General features: G+C 43.0%; 1 protein-coding gene across 2 annotated transcripts in view; it reads right to left on the bottom strand.

Moving 5' to 3' along the window:
• The window catches only part of LOC139583390 (polypeptide N-acetylgalactosaminyltransferase 11-like), a 47,231-nt gene that overhangs the window by 13,092 nt on the left and 18,607 nt on the right, over positions 1–15,532 (bottom strand). For both annotated transcript variants that reach the window (XM_071414423.1, XM_071414425.1), the window contains exons 7-8: positions 5,451–5,568; positions 4,054–4,206 (exon numbers count right to left, since the gene is read on the bottom strand). In XM_071414423.1, coding sequence (XP_071270524.1) covers positions 4,054–4,206; positions 5,451–5,568 — 271 coding nt within the window. The remainder of the gene's footprint in view (positions 1–4,053; positions 4,207–5,450; positions 5,569–15,532) is intronic.

Below are 15,532 nucleotides of genomic sequence, written 5' to 3'. Positions count from 1 at the left end.
TGGACTATTGGAAAAAATATCCTAAAAAATAACCCTCTAGAAGATTTTAACTGCTGGGAACATTGATACACTACACCAGTGGTTCCCAAACTTTTTATAGTCCCGTACCCCTTCAAAAATTCAACCTCCAGCTGCGTACCCCCTCTAGCACCAAGGTCAGCGCACTCTCAAATGTTGTTTTTTGCCATCATTGTAAGCCTGCCACACACACACTATACGATACATTTATTAAACATAAGAATGAGTGTGAGTTTTTGTCACAACCTGGCTCGTGGGAAGTGACAATGAGCTCTTATAGGACCAGGGCACAAATAATAATATAATAATAATCAATAACTTTGCTCTTTATTGAACCATCTTACATATAAAACCGTACTTGTTCATTGAAAATTGTGAATAACTCGCTACAGGTTAATGAGAAGGGTGTGCTTGAAATGATGCACATAACTCTGCAATGTTTGGTTGTATTGGAGAGAGTCTGTCTTAAATCATTTTCCACACACAGTCTGTGCCTGTTTTTAGTTTTCATGCTAATGAGAATCCACTCACATAGATACGTGGTTGCAAAGGGCATCAGTGTCTTAACAGTGTGATTTGCCAAGGCAGGATGCTCTGAGCGCAGCCCAATCCAGAAATCTGGCAGTGACTTCTGATTAAATTCAATTTTCACAGAACCGCTTGTTGCAATTTTGATGAGGCTCTCTTGTTCAAATATCAGTAAGTGGACTGAAGGCAGGGCATGAAAGGGATAACGAATCCAGTTGTTTGTGTCATCCGTTTCGGGAAAGTACCTGTGTAATTGCGCACCCAACTAACTCAGGTACTTCGCTATATCACATTTGACATTGTCCGTAAGCTTGAGTTCATTTGCACACAAAAAAATCATACAATGATGGAAAGACCTGTGTGTTGTCCTTGTTAATGCAGAGCGCCAACTTCTTAATCATATCCTCAATGTTGTCCCGCACACTGAATATAGTTGCAAAGAATCCCTGTAATCCTAGATTCAGATGAGAAAAAACATCACCCAGATAGGCCAGTCGTGTGAGAAACTCGTCATCATTCAAGCGGTCAGACAAGTGAAAATTATGGTCAGTAAAAAAAACTTTAAGCTCATCTCTCAATTAAAAAAAACATGTCAATACTTTGCCCCTTGATAACCAGCACACAGTATGTTGTAATCTCAATGCTGTGCGTTACAGGGAAGACATCCTCCTCCCTCATGTGGTACCCTTCCTGCAGGCTCATCCTGACATGACCCTCCAGCATGACAATGCCACCAGCCATACTGCTCGTTCTGTGCGTGATTTCCTGCAAGACAGGTATGCCAGTGAAGAGCCCGGATATCAATCTCATTGAGCACGTCTGGGACCTGTTGGATCGGAGGATGAGGGCTAGGGCCATTCCCCCCAGAAATGTCTGGTAACTTGCAGGTGCCTTGGTGGAAGAGTGGGGTAACATCTCACAGCAAGAACTGGCGAATCTGGTGCAGTCCATGAGGAGGAGATGCACTGCAGTACTTAATGCAGCTGGTGGCCACCAGATACTGACTTACTTTTGATTTTGACCCCCCCTTTGTTCAGGGACACATTCATCAATTTCTGTTAGTCACATGTCTGTGGAACTTGTTCAGTTTATGTCTCAGTTGTTGAATCTTGTTGTGTTCATAAAATTATTTACACATGTTAAGTTTGCTGAAAATAAACGCAGTTGACAGTGAGAGGACATTTCTTTTTTTTGCTGAGTTTAGTTGTGGAGAGTAATCCTAGATTCAGATCATTCAGGCTAGAAAAAACATCACTCAGATAGGCCAGTCGCGTGAGAAACTTGTCATCATGCAGACAAGTGAAAATGATGGTCGGTAAAGAAAACTTTAAGCTCGTCTTCCAATTTAAAATAACTTGACAAAACTTCTTCCCCTTGATAACCAGCGCACTTCTGTATGCTGTATAAGTGTTACATGGTCGCTGCCCAGATCATTGCATAGTGCAGAAAATACACGAGAGTTCAGGGGCCTTGCTTTAACAAAGTTAACCATTTTCACTGTAGTTTCCAAAAAGTATTTCAAGCTGTCAGGCATTCCCTTGGCAGCAAGAGCCTCTCGGTGGATGCTACAGGGTACCCAAGTGGCGTCGGGAGCAACTGCTTGCAGGCGCGTTACCACTTCACTATGTCTCCCTGTCATGGCTTTTGCGCCATCAGTACAGATTCCAACACATCTTGACCACTAAAGTCCATTTGATGTCACAAAGCTGTCCAGTACTTTAAAAATATCCTCTCCTGTTGTCCTGGTTTGCAGAAGAGGATGTCTTCCTTAATTGACCCCCCATAAACATAACAGACATATACCAGGAGCTGTGCCAGGCCTGCCACCTCTGTTGACTCATCCAGCTGTAACGCATAGAATTCCCTGGCTTGTATGCGAAGCAGTAATTGTTTCAAAACATCTCCTGCCATGTCACTGATGCATCGTGAAACAGTGTTGTTTGATGAAGGCATTGTCTGTATAGTTTTTTTTGTCCTTTTCCCCCAGCATTGTCCCAGCCATATCCGCAGCAGCAGGAATAATTTTGTCCTCCACAATAGTATGGGGCTTGCCTGTCCTAGCCACTCGGTAGCTCACCATATAAGACGCTTCTAGCCCCTTCTAATTAATGGTATCTGTTGCTTTTATGCATGTCTTACTACTTGAAAGTCATTCATTCTCGCTCAAAAAACTCCTGTGGCTTATTTTCAAATTGGCATGTTTTGTTTCTAAATGTCTGTGCAAGAGTGAAGGTTTCATCGAGTTGTGATATAGTACTTTTGCACATATAACACACTGTGGCTGAGGAAAGGCACTACTTCCAATATAAGTGAACCCCAAATCAATGTAGTTCTCATCATATTTGCACCTCTTCGATGGTCCAATATCCCTGTCTGTTGTTCGGTGCTTTCCCGGGTAAGGTGCAGTAGCTCTTCGGCTGCATCAGAGTCACAACTGTCAGTGTCCATGCTAGCTGGGCTAACGACAAACGTAGAATTACTGATGCTAGAATTGGATGTGCTCGTGGAAGCAGAACAACTTGTGTCGTCGACAGGTGCAGGTGTAGTACTGCTGGTAGTAGCAGTACTACCAGTAGAGCTGGTATGTGTCTCTATGAACACGGGCCTTACTAAATGTACTGTTTGAAAATGTGAAGAAATGATTATTATATATATATATTTTTTTAAATGTTAATCACATTTTTATTTGGCGTACCCCTGTTTGGGAATACCTGCACTACACTGTTGAATTAACAATTCAGAGTAAGGGAAGGCAATTTACAAATCACACTCTTAGTTCAATATCCAGTAAATCATTTCAAAGTGGAAGGTGGGAAAGAGCACAGAAGAGAGACGAGACTAAGCAGCACAAACTTTACCGAAAACAGTGGCTCTCTCTTGTGGAGACATCTAAGTAATAACAATTACGTAAGTAATTAATCATATCCAAGGCCTCTACAGTTTAGTTTGGAAACAACAACTGTTCACACACTGAGGGGGAATGATGAGGAAACAAATGCAGACTCACTTGTACATTGACGTGTGTGAATGGGAGATCTCTCAGGAGAACCCAAACAACGCAATTGGCTTCCTTTCCAATTAGGTTGGCTATTTTCAGACTGTGGAAAGCAATTATAGCTCTTTGTAGCTTGGAAAGGAACAAACATCACTGTGCTAATAAAGAGAGCTGAGAGTGGTTATAAGAAATACTGATCTCATCGCATGTTTAGTTTGCTTGCGGTCATAAAAGAAGCCTCAGGAAAAGGTTGAATGTGATCTCTTCAGATCTGGACCTGTTATGATCTAAAAAAGGCTAAACTGATCCTAGATCAGCACTCCTACTCTGATAGGCAGAATACGGGTCCAGTAGCTTTCAGTCTAGGCACTTACGGGCCCATGTGCGTGCTGGATTTCATACAAACCCAGTTTAATGGATTTTAATTTCAGGCCCTGAACCAATGGAGAATGGGTGATTTTATAAACTGGATTTCAATTGTGTGCAATTAGTGCTATCGCCCTCTGAGGTACCTTGTATTCATCCATCCATACGTGGGCCAATCGCAGTGAGTTGTGGGCCATGGTGTCCTGACCTCCGGGTGACCCATAAGGCCGGCGTTTACGGAATATATGACCCACCCGCGCGCAGGGGATGATCAGGAGCTGGCCACCACACATCCAGATCTGATAAAGAGAAAGTCATATGAGTATTTGACTTCTTGGTTAGAGCGCCTGGACACTTCAACGAGGCTATATTGTTTGTACGTTAAAAATACCCTTTCACTAAATCCATGGGGGAGGGAGCAAGAAAGAGTACAGACTACGTGGCCAAGTATCCTACCATGAAAACCACTCAATCACCGGGTGAGCACACGTCGTTGCCACAACCCTAATGCCCCCCTCTCCAAAAACAACCCCTTCCCCCATAACACCTCAACCTCCACCTGAATAAACCAACAGTGCACAGGAGAAGCCCGTCGTAGTTGTTCTAAGAAAGTTACGTTTTGGGAAACGCTAGGACATAGGACTTAATTCAATGACCATAATTAATTAATAAGAGCAGTACAAGTCTGTCCATACATCAGCTCCACTCCCCATTGCTCGAGAGCCATATGATTAATGTAATCTAACAATGTTCCACATGCATAACATTCCCTTACTGAAGTCATATATTGGACTCTCTTTTCAAACAGGGTAACATTGCAAAACATGAGAAGGCAGCCTTGCCAAGAATATTAAACAGGACTGGAAGAGAAATGTCCAACTCTGATGTGGTAAAAGAGAAGTAAAAACACTGAGGCGAGACAGGAAAATTGATGTTGGATGGATAAATGTAGCAAGTCAATATGCAGTTGCTAGTCTGCTGAGATCCAATTCAACTGGACCAAAACGTAATGTTGAGAAATAAAATTGCCTTTGGCTGTCGGTTATGACATTTTATTTCATTCTGTATTTTTCTTAAGGGGGAAAAGCTTGTTTAAGTCTGCTGAGGCAAAGCATTAGAATAAATGTGCCAAAACGTGGGTAAATAAACCAACTGTCTTGAGCTCATGGTGAGTGGTTGACATGTCATAGCTCATTTGACCAGGTGCGTGCGTGTAAATTTGGCACCCACCCTAAAATAGAAATTACATTTTTCAACTGAAAGTCTGGCTGTTCTATGTTTACATTGGAGTCATTTAGCAGATGCTTTTATCCAGAGCGACTTACAGGAGCAATTAGGGTTAAGTGCCTTGCTGAAGGGCACAGACTTTTCACCTAGTCCGGTACGGGATTGAACTAGCAACCTTTCGGTTACTGGCCCAATGCTCTTACCCGCTAGGCTACCTGCCACCCTATGTGTTACTTTGGGAGCATCTGCACCCTTCCTAAGAATAAGATGTTGCAGTAATGCAGTGAGTGTGATGGTGTGTGGCCCTTTAACTTACCCGGAAGGAGATCTCAAGGTTCTCACCACCCCAGATGTCCATGCCCCTGTCGTATTGGCCGAGCTCGTTAAAGTACTTCCTGTCCATGGCAAACAGACCACCTGCCATGGTGGGAGACCTAGGGGAAGGAGTGAAAAGGCAGAATGTGAGTCTGCATTCTAGCTACTACAATATCCTTTGAAGTAGCACTAGCATCGAGACACTAAGGCTGAGTTCACACAGGCAGCCCAATTCTGATCTTTTGCCCAATAATTGGCAGAAGGTCTTATTGGCAAAAGATCTGATCTCATTGGGCAAAATACCCATTATTAGCAGAAGCTCTGATCTCATTGGGCAAAATACCAATTATTAGCAGAAGCTCTGATCTGATTGGTCAAAAGACCAGAATTGGGCTGCCTATAGACACATCCTAAGATGTGAGATATGCCTCTGCATCTCCTAGTCCGGCTAAAAGATGGACTGCAACCAGACAGATTGTGTCAGAAAATTACTGATTGAGCCAAAGGTTTTTCAATGAGAGTCAACTGTTGATGGACAATAGACAACAGAGATGACTGTCCTTCAAAAAATGCACAATGTGTTGCCCTTTGTGCGTATGCAACTCGTCCGAAAAGATTTGAACTTTTGATGACAGACCGTGATGACTGCGTATCTGATTTCCTATGTTTTCATGCGTCTCTGTGTGACCGTAGCCTTAGGCTTATATCCTTATGTAAAGCCCCGAGCACAAGCATGTGAGAGAAACAGAGAGAAATTAAGAGGCAGCGTAAACAAATACAAAGGGGTGTCCGAGTAGCCCTTTAGGCTAAAGCCAGCCTATGCCGTAGTAATGGATTTAAAGCACCCGGGCCTCTTCAAAACGGGGATCGATTCAGTCCCTAGAACCAGGCGTGCTACTACGGCCACTAATTAGCTTTCACATGACTCCATACGAGAGGGAGATGGGTGAAGTCTACATCAGATGGCCTTTATTGATACAGTATTAGGTTCGTGCACACTGGGAGGCCATTAAAATCAAATGGGGAAAAATAAAGTCAATCGAATTGAGCTTAAAGGAGACATTTCCAGGACATAATAGCCAGCCTAAAACAACATAATAATAAAAAATAAACAAATAGGCTTTACTGTTTTTTCTGCATCTATAATGTGTCAAATCTAGCTTGGAGTTTACACTTTTGGGGTTATTCTTTTCCACAGCTCAAATTAGTATTTGAGATGATTGGACATAGTGCCTTACAAAAATATTAAGACCCCCTTTTGTTACAAATAGGGATTCAAAATAATTTGTCAATCTATACAAAATACAAAAATACTCTGTCAAGGTGGACGGTCACACTCACAAAATTCATAACTAAGATATAGTCGTCGCAAGAGTATTCTGCGCCTTTGTTTAGGCAAGCCAAAATTAGTTCAGGAGTAAAATTTGGCTCAACAAATCACATAAATTACATGGGGTTGACATGATTTAGAATGACTGATGCGAAAATGGTGGAGGTTTTACGTGTTCCTAATCGATTGTGTTTCTTTGCGTTGTTTTGTAACTTATTTTTTTACTTATTTTGTACATAATGTTGCTGCTCCCGTCTATTATAACCGAAAAGATCTTCTGGACATCAGAACTGCGATTACTCACCACAAACTGGCAGAATACTTTATTCCTTTAACGAGCCTGACGTGGATGACATACTGCTTTCCCGGGAACAGGCCCAGATCCCCATCATTTGCGTGAAGAGAAGGCGGAGAAAAAGGGGCAGGAGGGCGGGCTTCCTTTTGAGAATTCATAGACGATCGAACAAATCCCCACTGCCTTCCATTCTGCAAAACGTGCAATCTTTGGAAAATAAAATTGATGACCTACGCGGAAGATCATACTACCAACGGGACATTAAAATCTGTAATATCTTATGCTTCACGGAGTTGTGGTTGAACGACGACATTATCAACAGAATAGAACAGCGGCGTCTGGTAAAGCGGACTATGTATTTTTGTAAATAACAACTGGTGCACGATATTTTAGGAAGTCTCAAGGTTTTGCTCGCCTGAGGTAGAGTATCTCATGATAAGCTGTATAACACACTATCAAACCAGAGAGTTTATCTGTATTTTTCATGGCTGTCTACATTCCACCACAGACTGATGCTGGCACTAAGACCGCACTCAATGAACTGTATTCCGCCATAAGCAAACAGGAAAACGCTCAACAAGAGGCGGCGCTCCTAGTGGCCGGGGACTTTAATGCAGGGAAACTTACATCTGTTTAACCAAATTTATATTAGCATGTTAAATGTGCAACCAGAGGAACTCCAACCAAAAGAACTCTGGAGCACCTATTCTCCACACACAGAGTCACATACAAAGCTCTCCCTCGCCCTTCATTGGGCAAATCTGACCATAATTCTATCCTCCTGATTCCTGCGTACAAGCAAAAATTAAAGCAGGAAGCACCAGTGACTCGATCAAAAAAAAGTGGTCAGATGAAGCAGATGCTAAGCTACAGGACTGTTTTGCTAGCACAGACTGGAATATGTTCGGAGTTCCTCCAATGTCATTGAGGAGTACACCGCATCAGTCATTGGCTTCATCAATAAGTGCATCAATGACGTCGTCACCACAGTGACCGTACGTACATACCCCAATTAGAAGCCATGGATTACAGGCAACATCCACACTGAGCTCAAGGCTAGAGGTGCCACTTTCAAGGAGCGGGACTCTAACCCGGAAGCTTATAAGAAATCCTGCGTATGCCCTCCGACGAACCATCAAAAAGGCAAAGCATCAATATAGGACTAAGATCGAATCGTACTACACCGGCTCTGATGCTCGTTGGATGTGGCAGGGCTTGCAAACCATTACAGACTACAAAGGGAAGGACAGCCGAGAGCTGCCCAGTGACACGAGCCTACCAGACGAGCTAAACTACTTCTATGCTCGCTTGACACTGAAACATGCATGAGAGCACCAGCTGTTCCGGAAGACTGTGTGATCACACTCTCCGCAGCCGATGTGAGTAAGACCTTTAAACAGGTCATCATTCACAAGGCCGCAGGGCCAGACAGATTACGAGGAGGATGTGTACTGCGAGTATGCGCTGACCAACTGACAAGTGTCTTCACTGACATTTTCAAACCCCTTCCTAGACCCAGTCCAATTTGCATACTGCCTCAACAGATCCACAGATGATGCAATCTCTATTGCACTCCACACTGCACTTTCCCACCTGGACAAAAGGAACACTTATGTGAGAATGCTAATCATTGACTACAGCTCAGCATTCAACACCATAGTGCCCTCAAAGCTCATCAATAAGCTAAGGACCCTGGAACTAAACACCTCCCTCTGCAACTGGATCCTGGACTTCCTGACGGGCCGCCCCCAGGTGGTAAGGATAGGTAACAACAAATCCGCTACGCTGATCCTAAAAACAGGGGACCCTCAGGGGTGCGTGCTCAGGCCCTTTCAGTCACTGTTCACTCATGACTGTACGGCCAGGCACGACTCCAACACCATCATTAAGTTTGCCGATAACACAATAGTGGTAGGCCTGATCACCGACAACGACGAGACAGCCTATAGGGAGGAGGTCAGAGACCTGGTGCCAGGACAACAACCTCTCCCCTCAACGTGATCAAGACAAAGGAGATGATTGTGGACTACAGGAAAAAGAAGACCGAGCACGCCCCCATTCTCATCGACGGAGCTGTAGTGGAGCAGGTTGAGAGCTTCAAGTTCCTTGGTGTCCACATCACCAACAAACTAACATGGTCCAAGCACACGACAAAACCTATTCCCCCTCAGGAGACTGAAAAGATTTGGCATGGGTCCTCAGATCCTCAAAAGGTTCGACAGCTGCACCATCGAGAGCATCACTGCCTTGTTGCATCACTGCCTGGTATGGCAACTGCTCGGACTCCGACCGCAAGGCACTACAGAGTGTAGTGCGTACGGCCAAGCTTCCTGCCATCTAGAACCTCTATACCAGGCAGTGTCAGAGGAAGGCCCTAAAAATTGTCAAAGACTCCCGCCACCCTAGTTATAGACTGTTCTCTTTGCAACCGCACGGCAAGCAGTACCGGAGCACCAAGTCTAGGTCCAAGAGGCTTCTAAACAGCTTATACCCCCAAGCCATAAGACTCCTGAACATCTAATCAAATGGCTACCCAGACTATTTGCATTGCTCCCCACTCTTTTACACCGCTGCTACTCTCTGTTGTTATCATCTATGCATAGTCACTTTAATAACTCTAATATTACCTCAATTACCTGGACTAACCGGTGCCCCCGAACATTGACTCTGTACTGGAACCCCTCTATATAAACTCTCGCTATTTACTGCTGCTCTTTAGTTACTTTTATTCTTATTAAAAAAAAATATGTTTTAACCACATTGTTCGTTAGGGGCTCGTAAGTAAGCATTTCACTGTAAGGTCTTACCTGTTGTATTCAGCGCATGTGACTAATATAATTTTATTTGATACCCCTTCCTCGACCCATACATACATCTGTAAAGGTGCCTCAGTCAAGTACTGAATTTCAAGCACCGATTCAACTACAAAGAGCTTTTAGAGCCACAAAGAATGACAGTGATTAGAAGATGGGTAACAATAACAAATCAGACATTGACTCTCTCGTCAAGTTAATAATTATGCTCTGGATTATATATTAAACCAAAGATACAGTTGTCCTTCTGAACTGAGCTGCAAGACAGGAATGAAACTCCTCAGGGATGTTACCATGAGGCCATTGGTGATTCTAAAACATCCTTGTAGTGACTCCACAATAAAGACCTAAAAGACAGTGAAAAGAATACAAATATACAGAATATAAAATATTCCAAAACATGCAAATTGTATGCAACAAGGCACTAAAGTAATACTGAAAAAAAAATGAGCAACCAGGGGAGAACGGCCTTGGTCAGGGAGGTAACCAAGAACCCGATGAGAGTGCACAGAGTTCCTCTGTGGAGAACCTTCCAGAAGGACAACCATCTTGGTTGGAACTTGACAGGATCTGCAGATAAGAATGGGAGAAACTCCACAAATACAGGTGTGCCAAGCTTGTGTTTCATACCCAAGAACACTCGAGGATGTAATTGCTGCCAAAGGTGCTTCAACAAAGTATTGAATAAAGGGTCTTAATACTTACGTAAATGTGATATAAATGAGCTAAAATGTCTAACCTGCTTTTGCTTTGTCATTATGGGGTATTGTGTGTAGATTGAATTGTTTTTTCCCCATCATCAATCAATTTTAGAATAAGGCTGTAACCTTACAAAATGTGGAAAAGTCAAGGTGTAGGAATACTTTCCGAAGGCACCATATACAGTTGAAGTCGAAAGTTTACATACACCTTAGACAAATGCATTTAAACTCAGTTTTTCACAATTCCTGACATTTAATCCTAGTAAAAATTCCCTGTCTTAGGTCAGTTAGGATCACCACTTTATTTTAAGATTGTGAAATGTCAGAATAATAGTAGAGAGAATTATTTATTTCAGCTTTTATTTATTTCATCACATTCCCAGTGGGTCAGAAGTTTACATACACTCAATTAGTATTTGGTAGCATTGCCTTTAAATTGTTTAATTTGGGTCAAACATTTCAGGTAGCCTTCCACAACCTTCCCACAATAAGGTGGGTGAATTTATGCCCATTCCTCCTGACATAGCTGGTGTAACTGAGTCAGGTTTGTAGGCCTCCTTGCTCGCACAAGCTTTTTCAGTCTGCCCACAAACTTTCTATTAGATTGGGGTCAGGGCTTTGTGATGGCCACTCCAATACCTTGACTCTGTTGTCCTTAAGCCATTTTGCCACAACTTTGGAAGATGCTTGGGGTCATTGTCCATTTGGAAGACCCATTTGCGACCAAGCTTTAACTTCCTGACTGATGTTTTGAGATGTTGCTTCAATACATCCACGTAATTTTCCTGCCTCATAATGCCATCTATTTTGTGAAGTGCACCAGTCCCTCCTGCAGAAAAGCACCGCCACAACATGATGCTGCCACCCCCGTGCTTCGTAGTTGGGATGGTGTTCTTCGGCTTGCAAGCGTCCCCCTTTTTCCTCCAAACATAACGATGGTCATTATGGCCAAACAATTCTATTTTTGTTTCATCAGACCAGAGGACATTTCTCCAAAAAGTACGATCTTTATCCCCATGTGCAGTTGCAAACCGTAGTCTGGCTTTTTTATGGCAGTTTTGGAGCAGTGGCTTCTTCCTTGCTGAGCGGCCTTTCAGGTTATGTCGATATAGGACTTGTTTTACTGTGGATATAGATACTTTTGTACCTGCTTCCTCCAGCATCTTCACAAGGTCCTTTGCTGTTGTTCTGGGATTGATTTGCACTTTTGGCACCAAAGTACGTTCACCTCTAGGAGACAGAACGCGTCTCCTTCCTGAGCGGTATGACGCCTGCGTGGTCTCATGGTGTTTATACTTGCGTACTGTTGTTTGTACAGATGAACGTGGTACCTTCAGGCGTTTGGATATTGCCTCCAAGGATGAACCAGACTTGTGGATGTCTACAATTGTTTTTCTGAGCTCTTGGCTGATTTCTTTTAATTTCCCCATGATGTCAAGCAAAGAGGCACTGAGTTTGAAGGTAGGCCTTGAAATACATCCACAGGTACACCTCCAATTGACTCAAATTCTGTAAATTCGCTTATCAGAAGCTTCTAAAGCCATGACATAATTTTCCAAGCTGGTTAAAGGCACAGTCAACTTAGTGTATGTAAACTTCTGACCCACTGGAATTGTGATAAGAGTGAATTATAAGTGAAATAATCTGTCTGTAAACAATTGTTGGAAAAATATTTGTGTCGTGCACAAAGTAGATGTCCTAACCGACTTGCCAAAACTATAGTTTGTTTACAAGAAATTTGTGGAGTGGTTGAAAAACGTGTACGTAAACTTCCAACTGCAACTGTAGGTCTGAATCCACGATATGGCAGAGGTTGAAAAGCCATAACACCTACGTTTCTTCAACAATAGGTTATGGTCAATAATATCAAAAGCTGCAGTGAAATCTAACAGTACATGTTCCACAATCTTATTATTATCAATTTCTTTCAAACAATCATCAGTAATTTGTGTCAGTGCAGCACATGTTGATTGCCCTTCTCTATAAGCATGCTGAAAGTCTGTTGTTAATTTATTGGAGAGAAATAGCATTGTATTTGGTTAGACACAATTTTTTCCAACAGTTTGCTAAGAGATGGCAGCAAGCTGATAGGTCTGCTGTTAGAACCAGTAAAGGTCGCTTTACTACTCTTGGGTAGCGGAATTACTTTGGCTTTCCTCCAGTCCTGAGTACAAAGACTTTCCTCTAGACTCAGAGTAAAGATATACCATCCTCAGTAGCTTTCCATCTAAGTTGTCAATGCCAGGAGGTTTGCTGATTGATCATTTTTCCACCTCTCCCACACTAACTTTACAAAATTCAAACTTGCTAAACTTTTGTTTCATGCATGAATATGATAGCACTGTTCATTGTTGGCATTTCCTGCCTAAGTTTGCACACTTTGCCAATGAAGTAATCATTAAAATAATTGGCAACATCAAATGGTTTTGTGATGAATTTGTGATTCGATGAAAGTTGAATTTGTCTTTCATTTAAAGTACTCCAAAGTTCCCCCCCCCCCCCCATCATTCTTTATATCATTAATCTTGGCTTCATTACAGTTTCTTATTTTTGTTGAGTTTAGTCACATAATTTCTCAATTTGCATTAAGTCAGCCAGTCAGATGTGCAGCCAGACTTATTAGCCACTCCTTTTGCCCCATCTCTTTCAACCATACAGTTTTTAAATTAATCTTTAATCCATTAAGCCTTAACAGTTCTAACAGTCAGTTTCTTAACAGGTGCATGTTTATCAATAATTGGAAGAAGTAATTTCATAACTTAATCAAGTGCAGCATCTGGATGCTCCTTATTAATCACATCTGACCAACAAATATTTTTTAACATCATCCACATAAGTCACAGTAAAATCTTTTGTATGATCTCTTATACACTATTTTAGGCCCAGCTGTTGGAACTTTGGCTTTCCTGGATATAGCCACTATATTGTGATCACTGCATCCAATGGGTACGGATACAGCTTTAGAACAAAGTTCTACAGTAATACTAAAAATGTGATTGATACATGTGGATTATCTTGTTGTTGTAGTGTTTGTAAACACCCTGGTAGATTGATTAATAACCTGAACCAGATTAAAGGCACTGGTTACAGTGACGCTTCCTCTTGAGTGGACAGCTTGATGAAAACCGGGCAATATTCAGGTCCCCAAGAAAGTAGACCTCTCTGTTTACATCACCTACACTATCAAGCATTTCACACATATTATTTAGATACTGAATGTTAGCACTTGGTGGCCTATAGCAACACCCCAAAAGAAAAGGCTTTAGATGTTCCAGGTGAACCTGCAACCCCAACGCTTCAATAACACTTGACTTAAGATCTTCTCTAAGCATTACAGGGATATGGCTTTGAATATATACAGCAACACCTCCCCCATAAACATTTCTGTCTCTTCTATAGATGGTATATCCTTATATTGGAGTCTGGGCTCTGGCCCAGCCACAGCCCAGACTTAAACCCGATCGAACATCTCTGGAGAGACCTGATAATAGCTGTGCAGCGACGCTCCCCATCCAACCTGACAGAGCTTGAGAGGATCTGCAGAGAAGAATGGGAGAAACTCCCCAAATACAGGTGTGCCAACCTTGTAGCGTCATACCCAATAAGACTCGAGGCTGTAATCGCTGACAAAGGTGCTTCAACAATGTACTGAGTAAAAGGTCTGAATACTTATGTAAATGTAAAAATAAGTAAAAAATATCACATTTGCAAAAATGTCTAGACCTGTTTTTGATTTGTTATTATGGGGTATCGTGTGTAGATTGATGAGGGTAAAACACTATTTAATCAATTTTAGAATAAGGCTGTAATGTAACAAAATGTTGAAAAAGTCAAGGGGTCTGAATGCACTGTACATGATAAACTGGATATGGTCAAAGGCAAACACTCTCGTAACACACGGAGCAGAACCAAGGCCACCTATAGACCGCACAATATGTGGCTGGTGTGTTTACGGACATATTCAATCAATCCTTATCCCAGTCTGCTGTTCCCACATGCTTCAAGAGGGCCACCATTGTTCCTGTTCCCAAGAAAGCTAAGGTAACTGAGCTAAACGACTACCGCCCCGTAGCATTCACTTCCGTCATCATGAAGTGCTTTGAGAGACCAGTCAAGGACCATATCACCTCCACCCTACCGGACACCCTAGACCCAATCCAATTTGCTTACCGCCCCAATAGGTCCACAGACGACGCAATCGCAACCACACTGCTCTAACCCATCTGGACAAGAGGAATACCTACGTGAGAATGCTGTTCATCGACTACAGCTCAGCATTTAACACCATAGTACCCTCCAAACTCGTCATCAAGCTCGAGACCCTGGGTCTCGACCCCGCCCTGTGCAACTGGGTACTGGACTTCCTGACGGGCTGCCCCCAGGTGGTGAGGGTAGGTAACAACATCTCCACCCCGCTGATCCTCAACACTGGGGCCCCACAAGGGTGCGTTCTGAGCCCTCTCCTGTACTCCCTGTTCACCCACGACTGTGTGGCCATGCACGCTTCCAACTCAATCATCAAGTTTGCAGACGACACTACATTGGTAGGCTTGATTACCAACAACGACGAGACGGCCTACAGGGAGGAGGTGAGGGCCCTCGGAGTGTGGTGTCAGGAAAATAACCTCACACTCAACGTCAACAAAACAAAGGAGATGATTGTGGACTTCAGGAAACAGCAGAGGGAGCACCCCCCTCGACGGGACAGTAGTGGAGAGGGTAGTAAGTTTTAAGTTCCTCGGCGTACACATCACAGACAAACTGAATTGGTCCACCCACACAGACAGCGTTGTGAAGAAGGCGCAGCAGCGCCTCTTCAACCTCAGGAGGCTGAAGAAATTTCGCTTGTCACCAAAAGCACTCACAAACTTTTACAGATGCACAATCGAGAGCATCCTGTCGGGCTGTATCACCGCCTGGTACGGCAACTGCTCCGCCCACAAC

This window comes from Salvelinus alpinus, chromosome 8 (assembly GCF_045679555.1).
Source record: "Salvelinus alpinus chromosome 8, SLU_Salpinus.1, whole genome shotgun sequence".
NCBI classification, from domain to species: Eukaryota; Metazoa; Chordata; class Actinopteri; order Salmoniformes; family Salmonidae; genus Salvelinus; species Salvelinus alpinus.
This window is presented reverse-complemented; position numbering and strand designations above follow the sequence as displayed.